The following is a 25,360-nucleotide window of genomic DNA, read 5'->3' on the forward strand; positions in this document are numbered from 1 at the left end:
GTACCGAGACGGTCTTTACCTTTCCATGTGAAATGTTGTTTGTCATTGTGAGGAGATAAAACAGCCTTTGTGCGTCGTTCTGAGAGGCTCTTGCGATAAGAGTCAAAGAGGTAAGAGTCCCCAGGAGAGGGAAGCGTGGCAAATTAGTCACCCTGGGAGAGTCACAATGGTTATCAATGAACACACTGAATTTGTTCTTAGAGAATCTGTTTGCATTACTGTTGCATGGACCAGTGTAAAGGGGGAATAATATGCAAAATGTACTTTAAGAGTTTATGTTTGAAACATACTGTACCTGGAGTTGTTTCGAGCCACTTGCACATGCTTGAGAAATCTTTGAATCTTTTCAGACACTATTCTGAGTGCCGTCGTAGCAGCTACAGTGCTCCTCCTGTTCACGCTGAGCTCCTCCCGTGGTCCTAAGGAATCAGGAAGCGCTTTCCACCTCCTTATTCCTCCTCAAGAGAGGCAACAGACACAGCACAACACAAGCGCGGCACACTCACCCAACAAACTTACAGACAAGGCAGAGCTCCCCTTTGTACCTCTGTGTTTCTTCAGCCTCCAGTTTCTTTCTGTGCGCCTTTGTCCCGGTCCGCATGGCCAATGTGTCGGCCTTGTGTCTCGCGCCTGATCCCTAGAGTTCAGAACGGTCTGAATGCAGCTGATACTTCCTGCTTGTCTCACCATTGTCTGGGCACTGCTCACTGGGAGCCTTACGAAAACCAGCCTCGTCCCTGTAATTGCGCCTAACCCAGCATGATCACAGGAGCAATATCTAGCTTTAGAAAGTGTAGGAAAATTAGGCACCAGGCTTTAATGCAAACTCCACACAGAACGGTCCCGTCCAGGTGGGAATCAAACCCGGGACATTTCTTGCTGTGAAGCACGTGCGCAAACCGGTGTACTGCCCAGATCTCGCCTCAATTGCAAAAGCAACACAGGAACAGGAAACAAGGTGGACCATCAACACCTTTGACACAGGCAGTCTGTCTTTATAAATAAGTCATTTTGTGACTAGTATAACATTTCTAACAAAATGTAAGAAAAAGATCAAGACGTGTTTGAGAGTGTTACTTATTACCTGTTTAAAAGGTTACTCTTTAAGAATCCTACATCAGGGCAATTGTTAATACAGCTGAAACGTTGTGATGAATATTGCATGTGAGGTTAGACTACACTTTGTACTACAACTTGTGTTTATTTCCTTATTGGACATTGGCACAAGACTTTTTCACTTCAGTAACATGGGCCTGACCATAAATTGAATATTGCTTCAGGATCAAATCAAAGTAATGGTGATGTGCGTGTAGCAAATGCTGTTACCATAAAACCAACATCTCAGTGTTATGCCAGAAAGAGCCAGTCTTTGAGTTGTGTCCCTGTCTCTTAATGTGTGCATTTACAATAGAGATGTGTCCCGTGTTTGCTTTGTGCCTCTAGTGGGATCTGTGGGGCCTTAATGTCTTCACAAAGAAATGACGGGGGTGTTGTGCAAATGAACTTGGCAGTGTAAACATGGCAATATTTGTGGAGCGACACGGCCGCGCTGGAGTACATTAAAGATGAGTTTAGCGGCACACACGGACATATATGCTCCACGGTGCTTGTTTGTCCGCCCTTATTATCTGCGTGACGCTCCTTATCCCTTGTTTGTGCAGCTTGGGAGTCTACCTTCGATGCCTCTTGGGCATTTGCTCCCTCTCCTTCCCTTGCTCTTTTCCCACTCGCTCTCTCTCTCTCAGTATGCCCCCCCTCTCTCTCTCCTTGCTCCATCCCTGTGCACAGTTCAGTTGGCCCAGCCCGCTGACAGGCTCACACACAACCTTCAGCTATCTCTAAATACTTTTCAACACAACAGATTGTCATAGGAAGTAGGCCACTTTGACAGGAATGTGTGCAGTGCCTCTGCCTCCCCTTTGTGGACTGTAACCCGGAACTACTTTTCAGGTAGGCTTCATGAAATATATCTTCATTTACTCTTGAGGGGTGCTGGTAGCTCATCTTCGGACATGAGCTGTGCAAAATGCTCTTCTTTCTTAAACAGGTTTTATAAGGTTACTAGGAGTTGGTGATTTTGTGGACTGGGAGTGGTTTGGTCACACAGGGACATAAACAAGACAAGACTAAGATAAAAGGAAAAGCAATTCTCTTCTAGTATTCGAAGGATGGGTCCAATTTCCCTATACGAGGACGATAAATAACACCTTAGCCTTCACCTTTCATTACTGAGCGCCTATGAGCGACTTGAGAGTTCACAGTTGTGTGTCATTCTGCTATATTCAGTCATCGGTAAAGTTTAATCAGCGTGTTTTTGTGCTTTTGCTCTTGTTTTTCCTTTTGCCTGGTGTAGCCCCTGACCTACATGCTCATTATTCTCCTTAACACTAATGTAGTGTTCTTGGTATTACTTTCTTCTCAATTAAATAATAGACAAGTGGTCACTATATCTTGCGACAGTTTGCATCCTCCTCTCTGCTCCTTTATCCCAGTGCACTGGCGCGGCTCCACTGATGTGATTTATTCATCCACATGGCCAACAGATTAGAGGTATAAAAAAGGGCGGACTGACATAAGATACAATGTACACTGTAGCAGTAAATGCCAGGTTTTATCACAAAGATTGACAATGTAATACACCATAAGGACAGGGGCATACTGATATGAGTATTCCCAACCAGGCATTGTTATGCTGTTTCCCAATGCTCTTAAAAGTTTTAGTCTGTGGTGAATTAACTCATTCGCCCATAATACAGAAACATACAACCTTTAGGCCTGAGTGTAGACTTTTGTTTTTGAATCTAAGATGAGGTGTCTCAGCCATCATTTGTACTTGGTAGTTTAAGTATTCACCACAACGTTAACCAAAGAGTAAACACTGGAATACTAACACTGGAATAGATACAGGGGTATGATTAAACCCCAGCTCCACTGCATCTTGATGATATGACTCTTGACTTTTCAAATTCCATTTTTAAAATGAAATTACCACCTCAAAATTTCACAGTTCTTGGTTTAAGCCAAAGTACCTGGACTAACCAAGCATCAATCACTTTAATTATCTTCATCCGACTTTCCTCCACTGTCTGTGTGCTGTGGTGTATGAATGAAAGTGTGTTTGTGCCTGTGCAGGTTTCCTCCAGGTGCCCCTACCACTTAAAGACATGTACAAGAAGTTAATCCTCCATCCAAGTGATTCTGACCTTTAGCCTGGGTCCCCAGAGCACCATGTGGCTGCCTACTGCTCCTTACGGGTCACTCCGAAAGCATCGATAATGACGGGTCAAATGCAGAGGACAAGCTTTACCTGATATGTTTACCTTATATACTTGTGCGTGTTTGACCAGCGGCTGCATGAGTGTATGAGTGTGTAAAGGCACCATGCTTGTGGTCAGCATGGCGCCTTTACTTTCACTCACGGTGGCCCCTACAGCGCTCCAGGATCAATCGTTTTGTAAGTTTTCTGGTGAGAGGGTCCGTCAGCAGTGAAAACCTTCCAAACAATTGATCCTGGAGCATCTTAGAGACCACTGTGATGGCAAGTAAAGGCACCATGCTGACCACTCATACAGCCGCTGGGTCACTACAAAGTGAAATTTTTCCCACATAAAAAGTTGCATAATGCCCCTTTAAGCTTAACAAATAGATAGAATATAAGATAATACTTTCTTCCGCACGTTTTTAATTGTGTGTGTTGATCATCATCAATGGCAGATGGTCTGTGCTTATTATGAGAAACTTTGAGCTGTTTGGATTTTTTCCTTATCATATAACAAAAGATACTCTTATGATTTTCTCCAGTCTAAAAAAAAAAGCAGAAAAACATATTTGCACTAATCCATGACGGCGCAGTCAGAAGACATCTCTCTCCAAAAGCCTCTGCAGTCTTGTTCAGTGGTCACATTGTCTTCAGCTGCCGAGCGTCATGGGGCTGGTTACGTCAATGACATTTTTCCCCCCAAACTCTTGACTATATCAGTAACGGCCTCATCCTCAAACCGTGATGGTTACCGAGCCTAAAATAGGAAATATTTCTGCTGTCACATGCTGTGAATCTTCTGTCTGTGGAAGTAAGATTGTGCTAAGGGGCACTTACATGCGAGACCATGCCTCAGTTTAAATATTAATGAGAGTTGGATAAATGCTGTTAATATGTACAACAGACGGCACAATGTCCTTTTGCGTTGTTGGTCCTTTTGTCTCTGCCGGCTCGTAAGTGTGTCCAACATTGATCTGACATAATACCGTGCTTATAGTCCTTGATCTGCACGCTTCATCCCCACTTGCTCCTTTCGCTCCTTTATCCATTTTGCCCTTTTCTTCCCCATGGGCCTGATCTCACAATAGCAGCCTCTGACAGATAAACGGCTATTACAGTCTCATCGCTCTTTTCTCAGAGAAATCGAGGGCAGCGGAGGACGGGGCATCACACCGCACATAATTAGACCATTCAGAGATTGATCATCTATATGTCAGCCCGTAACGAGGTATTGATATTGCACCAGGCAATGATCTCATAGTGATCCCAGATTGTCTCTGATTTTACAATTTATAAAGGCCTGGCTTGCGCTGACATGAACACACTGACAGCCCCTTCTGTCAATTATATTGCATTGTGCTTTGAAGAGCCACAACAGCAATATGGGATTTCTATGGGGACCCTGAATAACAGAGCATTAACCAAGGCAGTTCTTTGGTCAGAAGCTCGGAGCTATGTTTCAGCATGAATACGAATTTACATCTGGACAGGTTGATGTTCAGAAAATTCACTTATAGACCTTCAATTGTAAAAAACGATGGCATTATATAGAGGAGATTTGCAAAATGTAGTCTTTAGTGTGCTTTACAGTGTTACAATGTTGCTCCCTCATCAAAAACAGACTTGATTTTGTGGACTGGAGCTGTTGTGCTACAAAAGAACATGCTGCTGCAACTTTGGATACCGACGTCAATGCCCAAAAGTGCAGCACATGTTGAACTTGAACCCAATGATGAGTTGTTTAAGATCAATGTGTGATTTTCCAACCAACTAAATGTACTTGTGAAAAGCTTTATCTGTATCTGTAGTGAGCCCGGTGACTTGAATAATGCGTGACTTTACATAACGTGCAAGTAAACAACCAGAGCTCTGTGCGTGTGACGACCAGTAATGAAAAACAATATTCTCCACTGTCATATTTGCACTTGAGGGAGGACGCACTGAGTATCACATTACCAGTACTATAGTACAAATACTAAGTATGTCCATTAAACAAAGCATGAGTCTACTGTGCTAGTTAAGGCTGCTGGCTTTTTCATTAAGCTTGTTTCACTTACATATAGTGTTTTATCTCACAGATCTTTTAATTTCCCCTTCATAATTTTCTTTTTTTGGGGGGGGGGAGGAGGGGCAACTTTGGCACACTAAACTACATGGTGGGGGATGAAATTGGTTCTTAAGGATACATCGCTAGTGCTGCCTTCATTTCTTGACTGCTGACTCTTTTACAAGGCTTTCCAATAGATTGTGTTCATGTGCGTAGCATTCTCATAGACATTGGTTTCAGTTACATTATTTTGTCCTATTTTGAAAGCCATTTTGTGGACTTTTAGTTTCAAATTGTCTATATGTCTATATATTGTCTATATCTATTTCCCATCACTTGATCGTCACATTGCAGATGTTTTGACCTGCTTTATGGTTAATGTATTTGTTATTACTTGGACTACTGGGGATGTAACTATGATGAGTTGAGCAGCCAATATTTAACAATAATAATGAGGGATAGGGCTGCACAATTAACCATTAAGACACCAGACTTAAAAAAAATGTGTGACATCTATAAAAAGTTGAACAAAAGTGCTAAAGTGCTTAAAGTCCTGAGCATTACTTTGATGGTGGTGTGTTCTGTCGTGTTATTTCATCCGTCAGGAGAAGATCCAAAGCCAACAGAGTCTCTATTTCATGGGCATCAAATTGATTGTAACAGTAAAACCGGGTCTGGGAGTCTCATGATTTCTCTGGGCATACTGGTCGTGGACGAAATCAATAAGTCAGTCAATGATTTGAAAAAAAAAGAAAAAAAAAAAAAAAACTATTGCAATATAAGGTTGCAGAAAAGCAATAACTGTGGACATTGTATTGGCAAACTCAGGTCCCTCTAGCCTTCATCACTGAGTCAGGTGGAGAACATGGAGCTGGGACCGAAGCTCTGAGTCTGCAATGTAATACTGTATACTCAATATAGAAGCTGCCGGAATACATTAAAGGTCCTTTTATGTAACTTTTTATCCTGTTTATAAACTCAGTTCTCATATTTAGTTGTAGCACATTTCTCACATCCCAATTATTCATAGCGATGGTTTAAAAGCATGTAAACAACTAGCTGCTATTTCACAATGTATACTTTATACTGCATTTGTAGTGTTTATATGTCTGCTGAAGTAAATTTCAGTACTTATTCTTGCACAGTTTTGGTATTTTTAGTGTCACTTTTTTAGTGACGGGGCAATACTGCTAAGCCGTTAAGAAGATCAAACAGATGGACCGAAATAACCGTAGCTGGGGCACAGTGGTTATGTTATATTAGGGTGAGGGTGAGGCTCACATTTGTTCAGGGTTTATAGGTACTGTCTTTTGCAGTGTAGCAGCTCTTGGGGGATATGGGACTCTAATCACCATGGTAACAGCTGGACACAGTGGACAGATGTCACGTGACCGTCCCCGGGCGACTCTCTAAATGTCCATGTTTTCCTGTTTTTGAGAGTCTGACATTTGGTGAACAATTTGGCTGAGAGAAACATTGTAACGAGTCCATGCTAGATGTTCACTCTCAGAAATCCGGCAGTTCGCCTCAATTATTTAGACGGTTTTAACTAATTTGTTGAATAGTTATAGCAATATTGTGTGTGTCGGATTCTACGTGCTTCTTACGCCATAATAATGTCATGCAAATTCTCTACATACATAAACTTGGGCTTCACAATATACCGACTAATTATCGCTACCGCAGTATTAAGTTATGCAATATCAGTATCAATATTGCAAGAGAAGCCACCGTTCTTTTCCATAACATTGCAGATTGACTTTGAAAGAATATTATGAAACTGCAACGTGTTATAAAAGCCTGTCTCCAATACAAAGTCTGTCTCCAATACAAATGCCAGGGCAAATACACAGGGCAATTTGGTATGCTTTTATCCCATCAGAGGAGTAACTGGCCAGCAAAGCATTAAATCACATCTAATCTGGCAAGGCACATTGTTTGACCTTAGACAACCATCAAAGCACACAAGTTACAATATACAGTAAGTATACACGGCTTGTGGATGTATGTAAAATGCTATTAACACAGGAAATATTGGTCTTAATTTCATGATTGTGGGTTTTCAGGCCAAGTTTATTTATGAACACTACAAGCTATAATCCCATGATTTGTTAAATTCCGTGGTTATACTGTATTAGGATTTACCCACAGTTTACCGAGACCTGTATGTTGCACGTTCTCCCACGCTTTACTGGGAGCCATGGTTCACTGAATGTGTTCATACACATGACTAAATGCACGGGCTGAGGATGATTGTTTTGTTATGTGATGCCTCTCTCTGTGAATTGTGCGTGTTTGGAGCATGTGAGAGGAAACAGGACCCGTGGCTCCATTGTGTCCCACAGCATATCTTAAACCGTCAGCAGCTCTGTGCGCATGACAAGCGCATAACAAGTGGCTCAAATGGAAGAGCGGGTTGTTTTTGTCTTCTTGTTGTGTGAGTGAGTGAATGGATTAGCCGGTTACTTAATGTTCCTTTAGTGCAGGTAGAAAAGCGCTAAAGAAACACAGTGCCGTGAAAAAGTACTTGCCCCCTTCCAGATTTCATTCATTTGTTTATAGTTATCACACTTACACGATTTCGACCGTCAAGACATTTTTTAAATCACACAGAGACATTCCCAGTCAAACCAAAATGCAATTTGCAAGGGATTATCACATTCATTATGGGAAGGAAAAGTCTACCTGGCCCTGAGTGAACTGGTTGTGCCACCCTTTGCAATTATAACTGAAATCAAGCATTTGCCATAACTGGTGATGAGTTTCGTGGTAAAACACAATTTACAGGCGGTGGATGGCAGGGAACTCAAACTCAACCATACTGGAGAGTTTTGTGCATGAACTGTCCGTTTAAGGTCACACCGCAGCATCTCCATTGGATTTAAGTCCGGACTTTGACCTGGCCACTCCAAAAGTAAAATTTTATTGTTTCTGAGCCATTCAGAAGTGTTGCTTGTATGTTTGGGATCCTTGTCCGGCTGCATGGCCCAAGAGCGCTCGGGCTCGATGGTCAGATGTGACAGGCATTGTCTGGGAGACAATCGACTTCATTATTCCATCTATGACAGAAAGTTGTCCGGGTCCTGAAGCAGCAAAGCAGCCCCTGACACTGCCACCACCATGCTTGACTTTTGCCATAGCGGGTTAATCACAACTAATCACTGAGGAAGCATTTATTTTTTCACAGAAGTTTGGATTTTTCTTTCTCTTAGTAAATATTTTGTGATAAAAAACATTAAAGTGTGATAAATATAAACTAGAAAATAAAAAATATAAAAAGGGGGCTTATGGCACTGTATAACCATATATTTCAATCTAGCAAGGACAGGGAGATTTGTTTCTGCCGCCATAAAAATGGGGACAAACTTGCATTTCCTCCTTTAAACGCTTTTAAACGCTCACTTCTTTAAAAGGTCAACTCAAAGTAAATCAAGTCATTCATTCACACAGGATTATTGTGGATGAGTCGCAGTAGATGTTTAAACAACTTAGAAACTTAGACATTATTATCTTCCAAAGAAAAAAAAAAAAGTCTATCAGATATTTTACACCGTTTTCATGGTTTAACAGCAAACAAAGAGCTTTGTAATATGGGATTTGGGAACAGTCTCTTATAAAAGGCTGTGCAGTCACAATATTAAAATATCTTCATTATGCTTTCTATTTCAACTGTAGTTACTCACAGTTACCTTCCCTTCCTTCCTTCCTTCCTTCCTTCCTTCCTTCCTTCCTTCCTTCCTTCCTTCCTTCCTTCCTTTCTTTCTTTCTTTCTTTCTTTCTTTCTTTCTTTCTTTCTTTCTTTCTTTCTTTCTTTCTTTCTTTCTTTCTTTCTTTCTTTCTTTCTTTCTTTCTTTCTTTCTTTCTTTCTTTCTTTTTTTTCCTTTCCTTCTTTTTTCTTTCTTTCTTTCTTTCTTTCTTTCTTTCTATCTTTCCTTCTTTCTTTCTGTCTTTCCTTCTGTCTTTCATTCTGACCTTCTTTCTTTCCTTCTTCCTTTCTTTCTTTCTTTCTTTCTTTCTTTCTTTCTTTCTTTCTTTCTTTCTTTTATTGTTTCATTCTTTCCACATTAATCGAATGCCTGATTAAGAGCATATTATCTTTCCTGCCAATCATTACCATAAAAGATGCCGGGTCTTGTAATGGGTAAACAATAAACTGTTCACATATGTGGCACTCGTTTATGGTTAAGCCTTTTCTTAAGTTGTGACATTCTCAGATGGAAAAACACAACCTCATCTGACATCTGCTCTGTTTAAAAACCCCTGGCATTTCTGAAGGTGCATCAAGCTTAGCCTCCAAGATTAGATGAGAATCGAGAACTCACAAGGTGGTAAAGCCATTTAAGGATTATTGGTAATGGTAATAATAATATGTTTGTCTTTCGTAGATGTTGGAGCCCAAGGTGGATGCCCTTTCGTGTGAGCTGGGCGGCGCTGGAGACCGAAGTGGAGTGTGTCTGCACCTGCCCCCCCGCAGCTCGGAGGGCGAGGAGAGCAGCCTGTACCCCTCCAGCCCGTCGGAGCCCCCCACACTGGGCAGCCCGCACACCTCCGAGCCCCTCACCCCTCTGGATGAGGTGTACATGCCCCTGGGAGGAGGCCTGTTGCTGGGCTCCACGGACCGCCACAAGGTCCCCCCTACGCCGCCCCCTTCCACTGAGGGCGAGGACTGCAAGAGCATGGAGGGCCACGAAATGGACTTGTGGCGGATGGGGAGAGACGAAGAGGGGCTGATCAGTCAAGACGATGAGTATGAGGAATGTGAGAGCAGAAAGAGTGTGGGAAGTGAGGAGAAGGAGGGGGCTGTGGAGGAGAGAAATGGCATGTATAGTGGTTTGAACCTGGCCATGCTGAACACTGATGAGGACAACGCTTCAGAACCCCCTGACACAAACGCACCCCCATCATCCTCCTCCTCCTCCTTTGTCATCCCCGAGCTGCGCCTGGACCGCTCCTTCAGCGCAGACGCTCTGTCCTCACCCAACACAGACGAGGAGGAGTATGACGACGATGATGAAGAGGATTCTGAGGAAGAGGAGGAGGACGAGGATGACAGCGATGACGCGTACTTGCAGAGGAGCGACAGTAAGAGGCGCAGCATGGTGGAAGGGGCCACCTGTGAAAAGCACGGCGGAGCGGGGAGGCTGAGCGTCCAGAACTCCCTGCGCCGCCGCACTCATAGTGAGGGCAGCCTCCTCCAGGACCCCCGCACACCTTGCTTTACCTCGGACAACGCCATCAACTGTCTGGAGGCCGGCAGTGCGCACAAGGGAGGCTGGACGCTGCCCTCTCCCAAAACCCTGAAGAAAGAGCTGACCAAAAATGGGGGCTCTATGCATCAGCTCTGCATGCTCTTCTCTGGGAGGAAGGTAAGACCTACATTCCACTTTTTATACTCTGTAGTGTTCAGAACAGTATCGGACAGAACACACAGTTATTTTGTTTTATAAAGTTGTGATAAAGTATGTGCTACCTCTTATTTTATAGCATAAAGTTATGGATAAGGATGTGATCATTGCTGTACTTTTAGAAGTGGAAATGAAAAAGAGAAGATAGAGCTTCTCAATGGACCAGTTTGTTCCAGGAGAGTGACATCAAGTGGCTAAAATGTGACATTACACTAAACACAGCAGTTCATCTTCTATTTCTATCTACTTTCTATCTACTGGTTTTGAATCTTTAAAAACAATCAGAAAACATCTAAAACAACATTATATTTAGTTTTAGCATGTGCATTCCTTATGTGTTAAACCCACATTTGCCTAAACTTTATGTAGAAGTTAAATTGCCAATAAACCTACTAAAATACTAACTGCACATGAAAAACTCTCATCAGTATGTCATATGTCAACATATGACATACTGATATTATACATTTTCTATGGATCCTTCATTGTGTACTGTACTTATGCCGCTATTCATAATGTGCTGATGCTCTATGGTTCACTTTGGTACCATTTTAGAAAGCAAAATATCAAACAAAATGAAAAAACGGTAGGTGCTGTTTTCTGTGTAAGGAGTGCAGCTCCAAGGCTAACGGGAAGCAGTTATTACTGTTATACAGCAGACAGACCCTAGAGGGCATTGTGTCTTTCCTCGTGAGACTCATGATGACAGTAATGAAAAAACAAAACAAAGATACATCCCTTGTCTTTTCTTCAGTGATTTTTTTTTCTTTTTTACACTTATTTTAATACAGTGCACCAGAGAGACAAGAAAACAAAAACAACAACAACAACAAACAAAAAAGAAATAAATACAGTTAATCATACATGAGGGTGTGAGGGGAAGGCAGACATTTTACATTATACTATATTAAATTAACCTCTTCAAGAATTTGAATCAACACCATGGAGGTTGCAGTTTTCCAGAAATATAAATAATCTTACCAGATGTCCCAAAATGTATGGATTATCTCCAAAGTTACATTTGATGTCCGTCCATTGAGCCACTGAGACAGTCCACATACTTTTTTTCTCTTTCCAGCACATGACAATGCATCGCTTCCAAAAGTCCAATATTTATCAGAGCCCCGCTGTTTGCAGCAAGTAGGGCAAGGTTTTCAGGGTACACATTTAAAATACAAAGTAAAGGATCAAGAGGAATCACCTAGGGGCACTCCTACATACAATGAAACAGTGACCGTTTTTGTACTCCACATTTATAACAAGTGTTTGGGTTGAGACGATGCCCTATTGATGGGGTGATATATTGAGACTTAACAGTAATGAATGAGTTTAGATTGCATGATTTAAACCAGTCATCGCCTGATATGATCTGTCTGTAAATTCCTTTCAATGACAGTCTTTATCATCTAAGGCATAATAAACCTCTTCAAGCTTGGTGCCCGTGAAAACAAACAAACAGATAATTTATTGCACCACACGTCACATTTGTATCTTTCAGAAGTACTCGTGCACTTCCTTTACCAGTGTAGTGCAAACTGGCAAACTTATGTGCCGGTTTAGACACAGATTAGTAGGTCAGGTATAATACGATGGAGCAAATTATGTGTTGTGTTTATGAGAGTCACTGCTCCTGTGTCGGTCTGTGCTCAGCATGCCGACTCTGTAGCCTTAAATGGCAGTCGGTGTGAGCAGTGCAGATGGAGGAATGCAGCCGACAAGGCCGGAGCGTATTGGGTTATGTTATCCCTGAATAATAATCTATCATGACCCCATTATACACCTTGTGAGATCTTCATATAACCTGTCGACGTCTGAAGAAAAAGCCAGAGAGGGTTTTCATATGAACAGTGCAAATGGCTGCTTAGCTGATAATGTAATGTTATGTTGAAGCCCTGTATAAGCGCTTGAGGCCAAAACACTTCAAAGCTTATCATAAAAAAGGTCACTATTAACCATTTAGTTAAACAGCCACAAAGGACATAATGTGTGATGTAATGACGACAATAATGACATTAACCTGAAGGAACACAGGACATTCAGAAAATAAGAACTCTTTCATCATAAAGTGCTACAAAAGGACACATTTTCAAAGGTTGCACTGTTCATTTCACATTATTACTGCTATGCACCTCTTCTAAACATTTCTATCATCAGGAAAAGAATGTGGCCATGGTATATTGTCTGTGCACGCGGCCGTTTCAGCTTTAGAAGGATATTTTACTTGACACTTAAAGACACACAAACACACAGCAGTAAAGAATATAGATTATGTCCACTCAATTAGAATAGACCATTGTAAAATCTCAAATACCCCGACCTTAGTTATGACATAAAAGCCATGTGTGCACGTGGGGTGATGGGTAAAATCAAGTGAGGATTATAGCACATTCACTCACAGGAAGCGCAGGTGTTGGCACATAGAACTGTGAAGCCTGCCTCGATTGTATTACCGATAAAAACACGTCAGTGCACATGTTAGACCACACCATATGGAAAGATGAAGTAAAAGCACACACATATTCAATAAGATCTTAGTTGCTGAATGTATGTGTTCATTGCACATACATTAATTCAACTACTTTCATAAATACATTAACTTTCGGTCTATGAAACCTTAAAAGACTGTTATGGAATATAATAAAACAGGACCTTGATGCATTCTTCTTCAAAATATATCTTCCAGCTTGCCTTTGCTTTCTTTTACAATTTAAAACATAAATGACTCAGCAAGAGGGATGTATTACATTGAAATTGTATTAAGAGTGGCATAACTGCACAGTTAAAAATCATTTTCCACCAGAAGGGAAAAAGGAACCCACGGAGAAGGAAAACCTTGTCCAGTGGTGAACTTTGTTATGATTTAATTTTCTCAAGTTCAAGGCGTACGACTTTCTGTGCCAGGAAAGATTTGCCTTACTTTCTCTCCGCTTTCTCAACCTGGTCACAAATTAAATCACAAGGCTACTCATGTAAACAAGCTAATCCAACTCATTTAATACAGCTTTATTTGTAATAGTTTTACAGACGAGGCAACTGATCACTTTTTGTAACTTGTTTGACAGCTAGTGCTGATATCCGAGCCCAAGAGTATGGGAACTTGCTGTTTCCACCCGTTAAGTCACAGTGTTATTTGTGGGGTTTAGTGGCCCACGTTGAAAGCCTCAAAGATCATTTGTTCAGGTTGTTTGACTTTTCAGAGAGTAACATGGAGGTCGGACATCAAATTTCAAAGGTTCCGGCTCCAGAGCTGGTCATTCTAGCCGTAGTGTAACCAATTGATTCCACATGTGACAATAACTGTGTCATGTGTCGGACCATGAAGAAACAGTCATGTGTTACAGCACGAGTAATGTGTAGGGAAGAGTGTGCTATTGCTTTGTTATTATCAGTTCAGTAACAAAGCCATTTTCAATTTGTGTCTTGAATTATTTCATGTGCCACTGTAAGATCCTAAATCCTGCCAAAAGGGGTCAGCAAAAGAGCAAATAATTATTTTGATTGTTTGTCTGTGTCTCAGGCCTGGATCATTGGAAAAGATTATCAGTTGGCTTTGGGTTTTACTTTAGTTCAACTTTGTAGCGTATTTCTCAATTCTGGAGAAAAAGACATTATTGTTGTATATTCAATTCATAGTGTAGATTGTAAAGGGGTCATATCATGCACATTTTTTTTTACACTATTTTGCTTAATTTGTGCAAGTTTGAGAAATCCTTTTTCATTTGGATGTTTCCTGTATCAGGGCAACAGTGGCTCAGATGGTAGAGCAGTTCATCTTTTGGCCAGAAGGTAATAAGATGGTGTCATTGTGTCCAGGGGAAAGACAGTTCACCCACCTGGGGTATGCGTATGAATGAGAGTGTGAAAGGGCGAGTTGTTCCTTGACTGAATAGTGCTTTGAGTACCACAGGTGGAAAAGGACAGTACAATTTGACACCATTGACCATTTTACCACTTATCTTGTTATGTAATCAATAGAACAGTTAACCATCACCTGACCCGTTCTAATGTATTATTGTGCCATTGATTTGTTAGCATGCCTGTAGCGTAGCGGCGTGACGTGTTCATGTGCGAGTCCCATGTGTGTTCACCAACATGCACTGTCCCGACCAAAAAACAAAAAGAATAAATACATTTTTGTCTAAAACTATAATATCACGGTGCATAGTTTAATAATGCCCACTGCTGCAGTTTTAAGTGACAAAATGCCCTTTTAGTATATTGGGGGCGGGGCCAAAGTAGTGTGGTAGAGCCTCGTATTTCGGAATAGAGAATTGTCATGTGACGACAAACAAAATGTATTATTGTGGCCATGCCCCCTGACAAACCGTTATTGCTGACCATTAGCGCCTGGTCGCTGCATCAAGAGAAGTGGGGCATCAAAAGTTATCCCAGTTTTACGGTCATATTCATAATTACAAAAGGACTAAAAACCTGTGCACTTTCTTGTTGCTGTTTTGAGTCGAGTCTTCTTGCATGTCTACTTTAGCATTTGTCATTAACGCCAGCTGAGAAACCAGGACTGTCTTTTGCCCTGAGGTTTGTCTTTTCTTAATGATTCATAACTTGATGTCATACACTGTTACACTTACTATTGTTGGAGATGAACTTACGTGTGGAGGCCACCATTGCTACAGCAAAGTCTTGTCGTGACGTTTGCCTCATGCTAGACATGATCCAGAAGGCCCCTGGTGTTAGTTGTGTCTGGAGCTTGTTGCCATAGCAGTATCTCAGATGGTCTCTTGGGATGAGCCTCGATTGGTTTGCATTTAAGCTATTTGACATGCAGATCTGGATTGAAATATGAAATATTTAAATGACTCAAAAGTGCAAGTTCAGTATTTTCTATTATTTAAATTAATTTACTTATATTAAAGCAAATACAGAAATTTGTGGCCAAACAAAAACAAAACAGACAGAACACGTCATATTGCATGAATTAATTGATCGCCAACGCAGAGCCTGTATCATAGGCTTAATGTCCCCGCAATTTATTTCTATGGCCATCCGCCCTGCTTCACTTCACAATCTGATACACGCTTCCAAAACGTCCATTTAATTTATCAATGTGAACCGACTGTTTGTTGCTAACTACCTCCTCCATTAAAGGATCTATATCCTGCTCTTTTAGCCATCCCAAAGTAAACTATAGGCATTTATATGATATATTGTACCTCTACCACTATGGAGTACTCATTTTAGTGAGAAATATTTATTTTCTGGGGGTATTTTGCAAACCCGGAAGACACGAGTCTTTGATTCAGTTAGCTCCGCCCCCTCTCTCCGAGCTAATCTGCCCATGCATTATTAGCAGTAAGAAATATAAATGTTACAGCAATAAGTGAAGTTACTTCACGATGCAGTTATAAGGAGTTGACATCTACAACACAGCTTCGTAAGTGGCTAACACACAAGCTAACGCGCTAACACACAAGCTAAAACACGTTTGGATTGACTCACCGCTCTATCCTGGCCTCTTCATCGGGTGTTTACATTATGAGACACGCGTTGGTTATAAAAGTTAATCCACTTTGATTCTGGCCAAGGTTCACTAAGCATCCATCAAGAGACAGTCACAGAAAAACACTATTTTGGTGATAGTCGCCGAATCCCGGAAAGAAATTCCAACTTCTGGTGAGTGGCCTCTTCTTTAGGAAGGTTCAATAAAGTCCTGTCCTCGTAGCCAAATGCCCCTTTTTTTTCCCTCCGTGACATTAGGTAAGAAAAACCAATGCAGTGGCGGAGTGATCTGCTAGGTGACCGGATCGAGCCCATGATTTTGAAGAGGTTTTTAATGCAGGTCACTAGTTACCATAGACATGTGCTAGCCTAGCATTAGCCTAGCACCACTAAACTATTCAAATATAAGGACTGTATGAATAAAAAAATATATATATTAAAAAATATATATATATCTCCATAAATCAACAACACTCTGAATAGCTAGGAAATGACGCCCTATGTCAAAAATCCTGAAATATCCCTTTAACGCAGTAATCAATCTGGAAAGGTTCCAGTTTAAATAGTCCGGTAAAGGGATGGACTTTTGAGGGTATATTTTAAAAAGATTGGATCAAGTGAACATCGTATTAACCAATCACAGTCTCAAACAGCAGCTAAACAGCAGTAAGAAAAAAGAGCAGGCGTGTCCAGAGTAGGTTAGAAAGAGCTCCATCTTCACAGCTTTCAGAGAAAATGACATCTGTTCAGACGCTCAGGGGGTGCGTTTGTTTTGTCCGCAGGGGCAGCGCTGACCTGAAGGTGCTTCCTTTTTCCTTCCTTTTTTTTTTTTTTTTACTTTATTTCTTTCTTACGGCAGAGATCATGAAAAAGCTGTTTCATGCATTAAAATCAGGCCGTAAGGCATAACATTACAGACGTTGTGCTCTTCCTGTTCCTGACACTAAGACCTAAAATACGTCAGAGTGTAACAACTCAGTCGTTCACCAGGAGAGGGCAGCGCAGCTGCTCAGAGAGCAGGATTCAGGAGGATTGCTGACAACTGCGTGAATGAAGCCAAACCCTACTCTGGCAAAACAACATGGCCCAGAAAAGTCAATTTTGCATGATATAGGACCTTCAATTGTTTGAAGACACACACAATCCAGGTGTCAGTTTGAGCAAATCCAACAGTGATTTAATTATGTTGTTTTCTAACATCTTAGGTAAAAGTGACATTTTAACTTTTGTCCAACTATTGTCTTAAGAAGCATCAGCATCCTCTTGATTTGTGCACTTTAAAGGACATAACTTTCTGTACAATGCCTTCTGTGAGTTGTAAAAAACGGTACATACAGTGAGTGTTTGAGAACTTATCGTGCTTGGCCAACTATGTAGCCCACACTTGCCAGGTTCTAGACTTGCTTTTATCACAGTAGCACAAAACACAGTCAGACCAGACAATGCTTATGCGGTTCAGTATGTAAAATATTATCTGCCAAATAAGACTAAGGTCATGGAAACAAACAGGGACATTGATCGACGAGGCATCTCCATCTCGTCTTGTCTCTTGCCGTAACAAGACAGTTCTTCGGAGTCATTCACAGTTTTTCCAGCACATTATCCAGTCATCTCGTTTTAGGTCTTCCTCTGCCTCTCTTTCCCTTCATGGACCCTTGAAGGATGACTTTCTCCAAACTGTCGTCTGCTCTGATAACATGTTCGAAGAAAGACGTTCTGTTCCTCTCTATTATGCTGATCAGAGGTGTTTCCACTTGGATTCCTTTCAGGACACATTGGTTTATTTACTTCGCTGTCCATGGAACACGTAGAAGCCTCCTCCACGTCCACAATTCAAAAGCGTCTATTCTCTCTCTGTCTGCCTTTTTTATAGTCCAACTCTCACTTCTATATGTGGCCACTGGAAAGATCATTGTTTGGACGAACCTGTTCTTGACTGATTACGATACATTTTTATCTTTGAATATGTCAGTAAGTTTACTTAAAGTTTTTCTTCTTTGTATTTCTCTATCACAGTTTGCATCATGATGAATCATACTGCCGAGGAAATTAAAGTTCTCAACAATTTCAAGACTCTCAAGACAAAACAGCTTTAAATAACATGGCAAAAGACAAGACAGAAGATATTACAGTGCAATTTACCTATTAAAGGGATATTTCAGGATTTTTGACATAGGGCCTCATTTCCTAGTCATCCAGTGTTGTTGATTTCTGGAGATATATATATATATTTTTTTATTCAGTCCTTTTATTTGAAGAGTTTAGTGGTAGTAGGCTAGTTCTAGGCTAGTGCATATCTATGGTAACTAGTAGCCTCACAGTGCAAATTGAGGCAAATCACTTATAACCAGACTACCGATATAAATGTCTGTGTTGACTGAATAATGTTTGAAATATAACTATTTTGCATTTCAAAGAACTTATGCTGCGTCCAAAACGAGCAGATTGGTAAGAGGTCTTACTCCAAACCGGATGTGCGTCAGCGTCCGCCATGACAAGATGCTTCCGAATTGGTCTGTCAGTTAGGAAGGAGTTAGGAAAAGGAGCCTCAATGCTAACTACCTTAGCCACTTTAGCATAGGGACCTCTGGTGCTAACTAACCGGTGATTAGGAGCTATGTGCCATTCCATAAGCCACTGCGCTGCCAATCCCCCCCCCCCACACTCTTTAAATGCCTTTGGTGATGTAACTTCCCCTTCCCCTGGGTAAGGGGAAGTGACATTGTCAGATTGTGCAAAATAGCTCTGAAGCTCTAGTTCACTAACTGCATAGAGATCTAGCAGCTGACCCCATGAAAGGTTAAGGATTAGTTGCTAGTGTTTTGTACTTACAGGCTACAATTTGATGGTTTCAGACGCATATTTGAGCAGCATCAGCTCCTGGTTGCAAGCTACGCAGTTGCGGAGTGATCTGCTAGGTGACCGGATCGAGCCCATGATTTTGAAGAGGTTTTTAATGCAGGTCACTAGTTACCATAGACATGTGCTAGCCTAGCATTAGCCTAGCACCACTAAACTATTCAAATATAAGGACTGTATGAATAAAAAAAATAAAATCTCCATAAATCAACAACACTCTGGATAACTAGGAAATGACGCCCTATGTCAAAAATCCTGAAATATCCCTTTAACGCAGTAATCAATCTGGAAAGGTTCCAGTTTAAATAGTCCGGGAAAGGGATGGACTTTTGAGGGTATATTTGAAAAAGATTGGATCAAGTGAACATCGTATTAGCCAATCACAGTCTCAAACAGCAGCTAAACAACAGTCACTAAAGCAATTAAATATTTCTGTTTTGAAAATGTTGCTTGTGTTTATAAGTCTGAAGCAGCATGGCTCATGTTTTTTTTGTCACCGTGATGTTATAACAGTGGTTGTTGTTGTCGGCTATGTGAAACCCACCTGTTTATGGCAGTAGTGCCATGTGATTGGTCTGAAACATCAGGGTATTGGAGCTGATTGTTGGAGATTGGACCTTTTTAAAGAGATCTCATCATAAATATAGGATTTTTCCCCCCCTTATTGATAGGACAGCATAGAGTGAACGGGGGATGAAAGTAGAAGACTAGACGAATTGATGTGTAGCTGTCTGGTCTTTACGTGTGCTCTCAGTCACGTAAACAGAGCACAGATGGCGTTAGCATACAGCCTCTCCTCTTCTTATTATGGATCCAAACAAAGGTGAAGTTAGAAGCGGCCAAGCTCTTCCATGTTTTTCCTATTTAAATATGGTTACATGAGCCTTTACACGACTTTCTAAGCGGATAATAAGGGGAAATATATTGTAAGAGGTAGTAATTACGACACCTATACTGCTATTGTTCAAGGCCTTTAGTAACTACACATGGTGGCCTATTCCTTTAAACAAGTGCAGATTCCCTCTGTAAAACCACTGAATGAAGTCACTCAGCTTGAAAGTGATGAATAAAAAAGACCCGGATCGTTTTTTTTGGCTCTGAGTTTCTTTAGAGTGGAACACACAAGAAACACCATAGCTTCACTTACAAAGATCCTTTCTTCCAAAAAACAGTCAAACCCCATGCAATTGCAAACCCGCTGTGTGTTGTTTACTTGCACTTAGATTTCATGCACAACCTTTACTCCGGCAGCTGGGTGACCCTCATCACTGCAGAGCTGTTGTGCTGCCAGTCCCATTCGCAACATTCCTCGCGTCCCTGCCGTCCCTCACCCTGACACAGGCTTTCCAAGAAATCTCTTTGCCTCGTGCCCCCCCCCCACCCCCCCCAGCTCTGGCTGTCAATCATTTCTATGGTTCACAATCGGCCGCAGCAGCACCTGGATGGCACAATAGTTCACCTCTTTAAATAGATATCACATTTCATATTACTGTTAGTGTTTCTGTGAAGGCCTTGGCGCAATGAAGCTGTCAGCGTGAGATGGATGTTATTCTGTCAAGTTAATGGCTCGGACGTCACATCCTCGTCACTTTGTATCAGTCCAACTTGACAATTGTAATTTATTATTTGATCCAGATGACCGCACTGACTCTTGTCTGAACAGCAGCAGTGAGCACATGGAAAAACTCAACAGCATGTTTTTAAACTCATCATTTAAAAGTTAAACGGTACAAAAACAAACGTTCAATTTGGGGTAAGCCTCTGGCACCTTCACCTGCTTTACCTACGTATATTATGGCTGTACCTTGGTGCATGAAGGAGTTGATACTAAAGCTATACTTTATTGTTTTTTTTAGCATTACCAGTGTTTTTGCTGTTGTTTTTTTTCTTTCATCGTAAAAAAAAAGAAAAGAAAAAAAGATATCGACATTTTACAGCAACATGAATATCCCCCCAAAATGTACTGGCATCAATTGAATTTGCTCAGTTTACCTTATTAAAGATCGTAAATTGAAGCGGTAACCTACAATATCGACCACACATGTCCAGACCCAAAAAAACAGACACATAATCAAATACATGGCCCAATACTGTACAGTCCAAGCCAATGTACATCCCCTACTGTATTCGAATGGAGACTCCAAGTGTGGCTGCTTAAGCTGGGGTTTGCCTTGGATTCTTTGGTGTACCTTCATGATTGTAGTAATATTTAAGTGCTGATTATGATCATAAATATTTGTTTAATTTCTAATCCGGAAGGTGGGATGTAGGACTGTGCATTTAATCGATTTTGATTATTACACTAAACGATTAGAAAATTAGCAAAATAAGCTTTTCTTTTATTCTTTTTTTTTTTTTGCATTTTGTTTTATTATTCAAATACCCAAACAAAGATGAACAAACAATGCGTAACAATTTCAATAGTTACAATACATTTGACAAACTAACACCAAGACAGAATTACAAAACAACATACAGTAGATGACAGTCTTGACTAGACAGACAACACAGCACTTCAGCACAATGCATTCCAAAAATAAATAAAATAAATAGTAGTAGCTTTAGTAAATGTTTGGTCAATGATGAGGATGTTCATCTTTTTCACTTATTATAGAAAAAAAAAAGATTATTAAGGATGCCCTCCCGCTTGTCCATCCAAAGCGATCTCACAAAGCAAAGCATTATTGCATTATTTCGAGCCGCTGGGATTATTTTCCCTTCACGTTTCACGTGCCATGGCTCATGCTTTTGCCTGACATAAAAACAAACAGCGCTGTGTGATGATGTCATCAGGCCGCGCTGCTCAGTTTACTTGCGCAGATGTGAGGGCTACTTTTATCTGTTTAGAAAACAGAAAATATTCAGTATACTTTTTTGATTAATAAATAAATAAAATAAACATAGACCTTTCTTAAAGGCAACAATCGTTCGAATAATTGTGATTTTAATTATGACTAAATGCAGAGTTTTGGGTGTGCAGCAGATACAGCCTTATGTAACTCTCACTGTGACTGACATGTTATTTCAGCCCTATTGGCGTCTGAAGCCTGTCCAGTTCTATTGTAGTATTTTAAAGGCCTGGCTCTAAGAACCCGGATCACATGGCTATATGTGTAAACAAAAGGACATATTTTGGCACTTCTGATCACAACTGTTGGACTCTAGAGGCTAAATGGAAGCACTGCAAATGTAATTCTTCCTCAGTAATCATTATGTCTTAACAAAGGCCCCTCAGTGAGTGTATCTGACCCACGTCATCAGTGAGGTCAGCTGTAGGTAGGAGGTGAAACAGTGAAAATACAACTTAAAAATATTGTGCGTTTGAGTGCAAGAATAGGAGGGAGTAACGTTCAGGGCTTTAACTTTTAGTTTTATAGTGTACCGACATCAGCAAAGCATTAGCGATTGCGTCGCGATTAGTCTATTTCTTTCTTTTGGAACCTGGGCTATGGCTGTACAGACACAGTATGACCGAACATCATGACCCAATATGATGAATAAATTATAACTAATATATTATGTCCATATTATGATAATTGACATATCGGCAGCCAGTAGACTAACCTCCCTCCATTTTTTCTTCTTTGTTTTGTGGGAGTTTTTCCGCTGCTTCGACAAGATTTTCCAGTTCAACTTTACAATACTTTCTAACTGAAATTCCCCTGTCCAGCAAATATTTTGTCTCTCTTGCCATATTTCGCCCACTTTCCGCTCTCTCTTGCGTGTGTGTTCATGCGCAACTCAATGAAGCCTTGGCCGAGATCGCAATAGAGTTTGGGATGGAATGTTATAAATTCACTGTTACCATGGAAATCCGCCATGTTTGTGGGTACTAGTAAGCCAAAAAGTGAAGAAAAGAGTCGTGGAACAACTCTGAGTCACTACTGGTAAATCCAGTGCGTCCAAATGTTTTAATATGAACAATAACTCCAGTATTTTACCTTTTAAAATCTACATGAGTTCATTTTGAAAAACGTCCACTGCCAATCCCATAAAGCTCAGATCCCAAACTCTAGTCAAATATCGGGAATTGGTAAATAAGGATATTGTTAAAAGGGTTATATACAGCATTTTTGGGGTGAATAGAACATTTTTAATCAGGGTTTCCTCTCTGATTGAGAAAAAAAACAAAAAGGATTTAGACAGTTTTATGTTATTTTTATGCAGGTTTTTAAGCTGGCCGTATATAGCATAGTATATTACATCTAGCCCCTTTAAACTGTCTATATTCTTTCACTTTACTGTTATAAAGTTATTTGGGAGAGTTTTCACGTGCATGAAAGAAAGTTCCAGAACAGAGCCAGTGTTTTTTCTTTCCTTTGCAGCCAGCACAAAATCCATAAAAACATAATATTTATTGCAGTGGCTTCACACAGAAAAGGCCCTTTGTCAAAGTGACTCATATTCTACGACTCATACTGTACCTAATCACTGTGGTGCCAGGAGACTTTTAAACAGGGGGTAGGACCCCGGTGCCAGGTCTTAAAACGTCATCACACAATAAAAACTATAGACAGAATCTCAGAATGGAGACACATGCACTAAAGGAAACTGGAGATAGTTTTAACACTGTCAACTTTTGTGTCTATAAGGGACATGATCTCAGAGTGGTAGGACATAACAATAATCTACTGTAGATGAGTCTTGTTATCTACAGTAATAAGAATCTACTGCACTCTACTATTCAATTGGCGGCCCGGGCCCCCCATTCAGCCCGCCAAACTCTCTGGTCTGGCCCACTGGCAATTATTCTGGTTGGAAAGCTTCGAACGTGACCATTTATGGGCGTTCTCATAGTTGCCGTCTGTATCTTTTACATATTTAATAGCATACAAATGACTTACTGGCCCTGCATTTTGATAAAAGGTAAGTTACCTGAAAAAACAAAAAAAAACATAACATTTTGAAAGCCCCCTCCTTTGCTGATCTCTTCAACAAATCACAGTCTCACATGATTACACCTCACATCCTCATTTTGCGATCATACAGACTTCTACTGTAAGAACTTTGACTTTTGTTCAGTTCACTGGATATGACTTAATTTACTGCCATTGTGTATGGGACAAATACAATTCAGATCAGCTACTTGATGCAGGGCCTAATTCAGTCAATCAAATAACATCAAATTATTGTGTATTATTTATAGCCCAATTTCACAGCAGAAGTTTTCTTTCAGAGCTGCACAGTTGTGCTTATTTACAAACAGGAACAGTGCTTCTTGTAATTAATGCATCTTCATATCACACTGTATTCACCTTATTCTGGAAGTTCGTGTGGGCTCCGCCATGAATTGTGCCCGCCCCTTTTCTCCTATCAGTTAACATGGGACCGGAGAAGTCCATATAAAATCAGTTACTACACGAAACCAAAGCTGTTTTTCGGCCGCGCAGAGAAATGGTGCAGTGTTGACATGTTGGTGCAAATGAACATTGGACATTTTACACAAATCAGATTTGAGAGCGAACATTTTCCCTCGTTCTCCGTTTAAATGAACAGGCTTCGCGCTCTACCGGAAGTGTCAATACAAGTGCTGAGACAAAGCAAAAATAGGCAAAAGTGGGCGGGGCGGAATAAGGTGAATAGACTATCAAACTGTTGCATATTGTTTTTTTTATTATTATTGCAAAGTCTCATCTCTTCAAAATCAGAAGGCCTAGTTTAATCGATATCTGAATCCCCAGAAAAACAAACCTTATAGGCTTTGCATGTAAAGATGTAAAAAAAAGAGGTCATGTCCCTGGGGTCAAAGGTCCATGCAATTTTGCATAGATGTTTTCAACTGTTCTTCCATGTAATTGGAAACACATTAGCTCACATTTTTTGTGCACGTGCAAGCAGGTTGTCTCCGGCCACGTGCAGGCCACACATGTATCCAGGTGTGCACACACATATGCCGGGCATTATCTCGCCATCATACATCCTTTACTTAACAGTAAATCAGCATCTTAACCCTGGGGGGAGTGGGCTGCTGGGGTGTTTTCTTATTGTCTTTAATGAGGCATGTGCACTGAAACACACAGCAAGTTATTTTTAGAGCTGCTTATATGCTTGGGTGACCAATGCCTGGCCTGTGATTTATGGGATTTTAGAATAAGAGAAGAAAACCAAAAAAAGATTTAATCTGCCCAGGGCCTCATGCTAAGATCTGTAATAGTAAATCTAAAAATAATAAACCCAAAGAGGTGAACTTAAGCTGCATCTGTTTATGTGGTGAACTCACTGGCCTTGGCTCCAGTTACCTGGCTTTGCTCCAGAATGACTCTGAATTAGCATTTTTGTTTGACCTTAAGTTTACCCTTAACCAGTTACTGACAAAAATCTGACAAGAGTAGT

The 25,360-nt window shown here is 40.7% G+C and overlaps 1 protein-coding gene across 6 annotated transcripts in view; it reads left to right on the forward strand.

The window, feature by feature from the left end:
- Positions 1–25,360, forward strand: part of rgs3a (regulator of G protein signaling 3a) — a 77,610-nt gene that overhangs the window by 41,158 nt on the left and 11,092 nt on the right. For 5 of the 6 annotated variants that reach the window (XM_079580881.1, XM_079580880.1, XM_079580879.1 and 2 more), the window contains one exon: positions 9,692–10,672. In XM_079580881.1, the coding sequence (XP_079437007.1) occupies positions 9,692–10,672 (981 nt within the window). Of the gene's footprint in view, positions 1–1,787; positions 1,951–9,691; positions 10,673–25,360 lie in introns of those variants that run through there. The other variant, XM_079580884.1, reaches the window with a different exon arrangement.

The sequence above is a fragment of the Gobius niger genome, assembly GCF_951799975.1.
Source record: "Gobius niger genome assembly, chromosome: 2".
Lineage (NCBI taxonomy): Eukaryota > Metazoa > Chordata > Actinopteri > Gobiiformes > Gobiidae > Gobius > Gobius niger.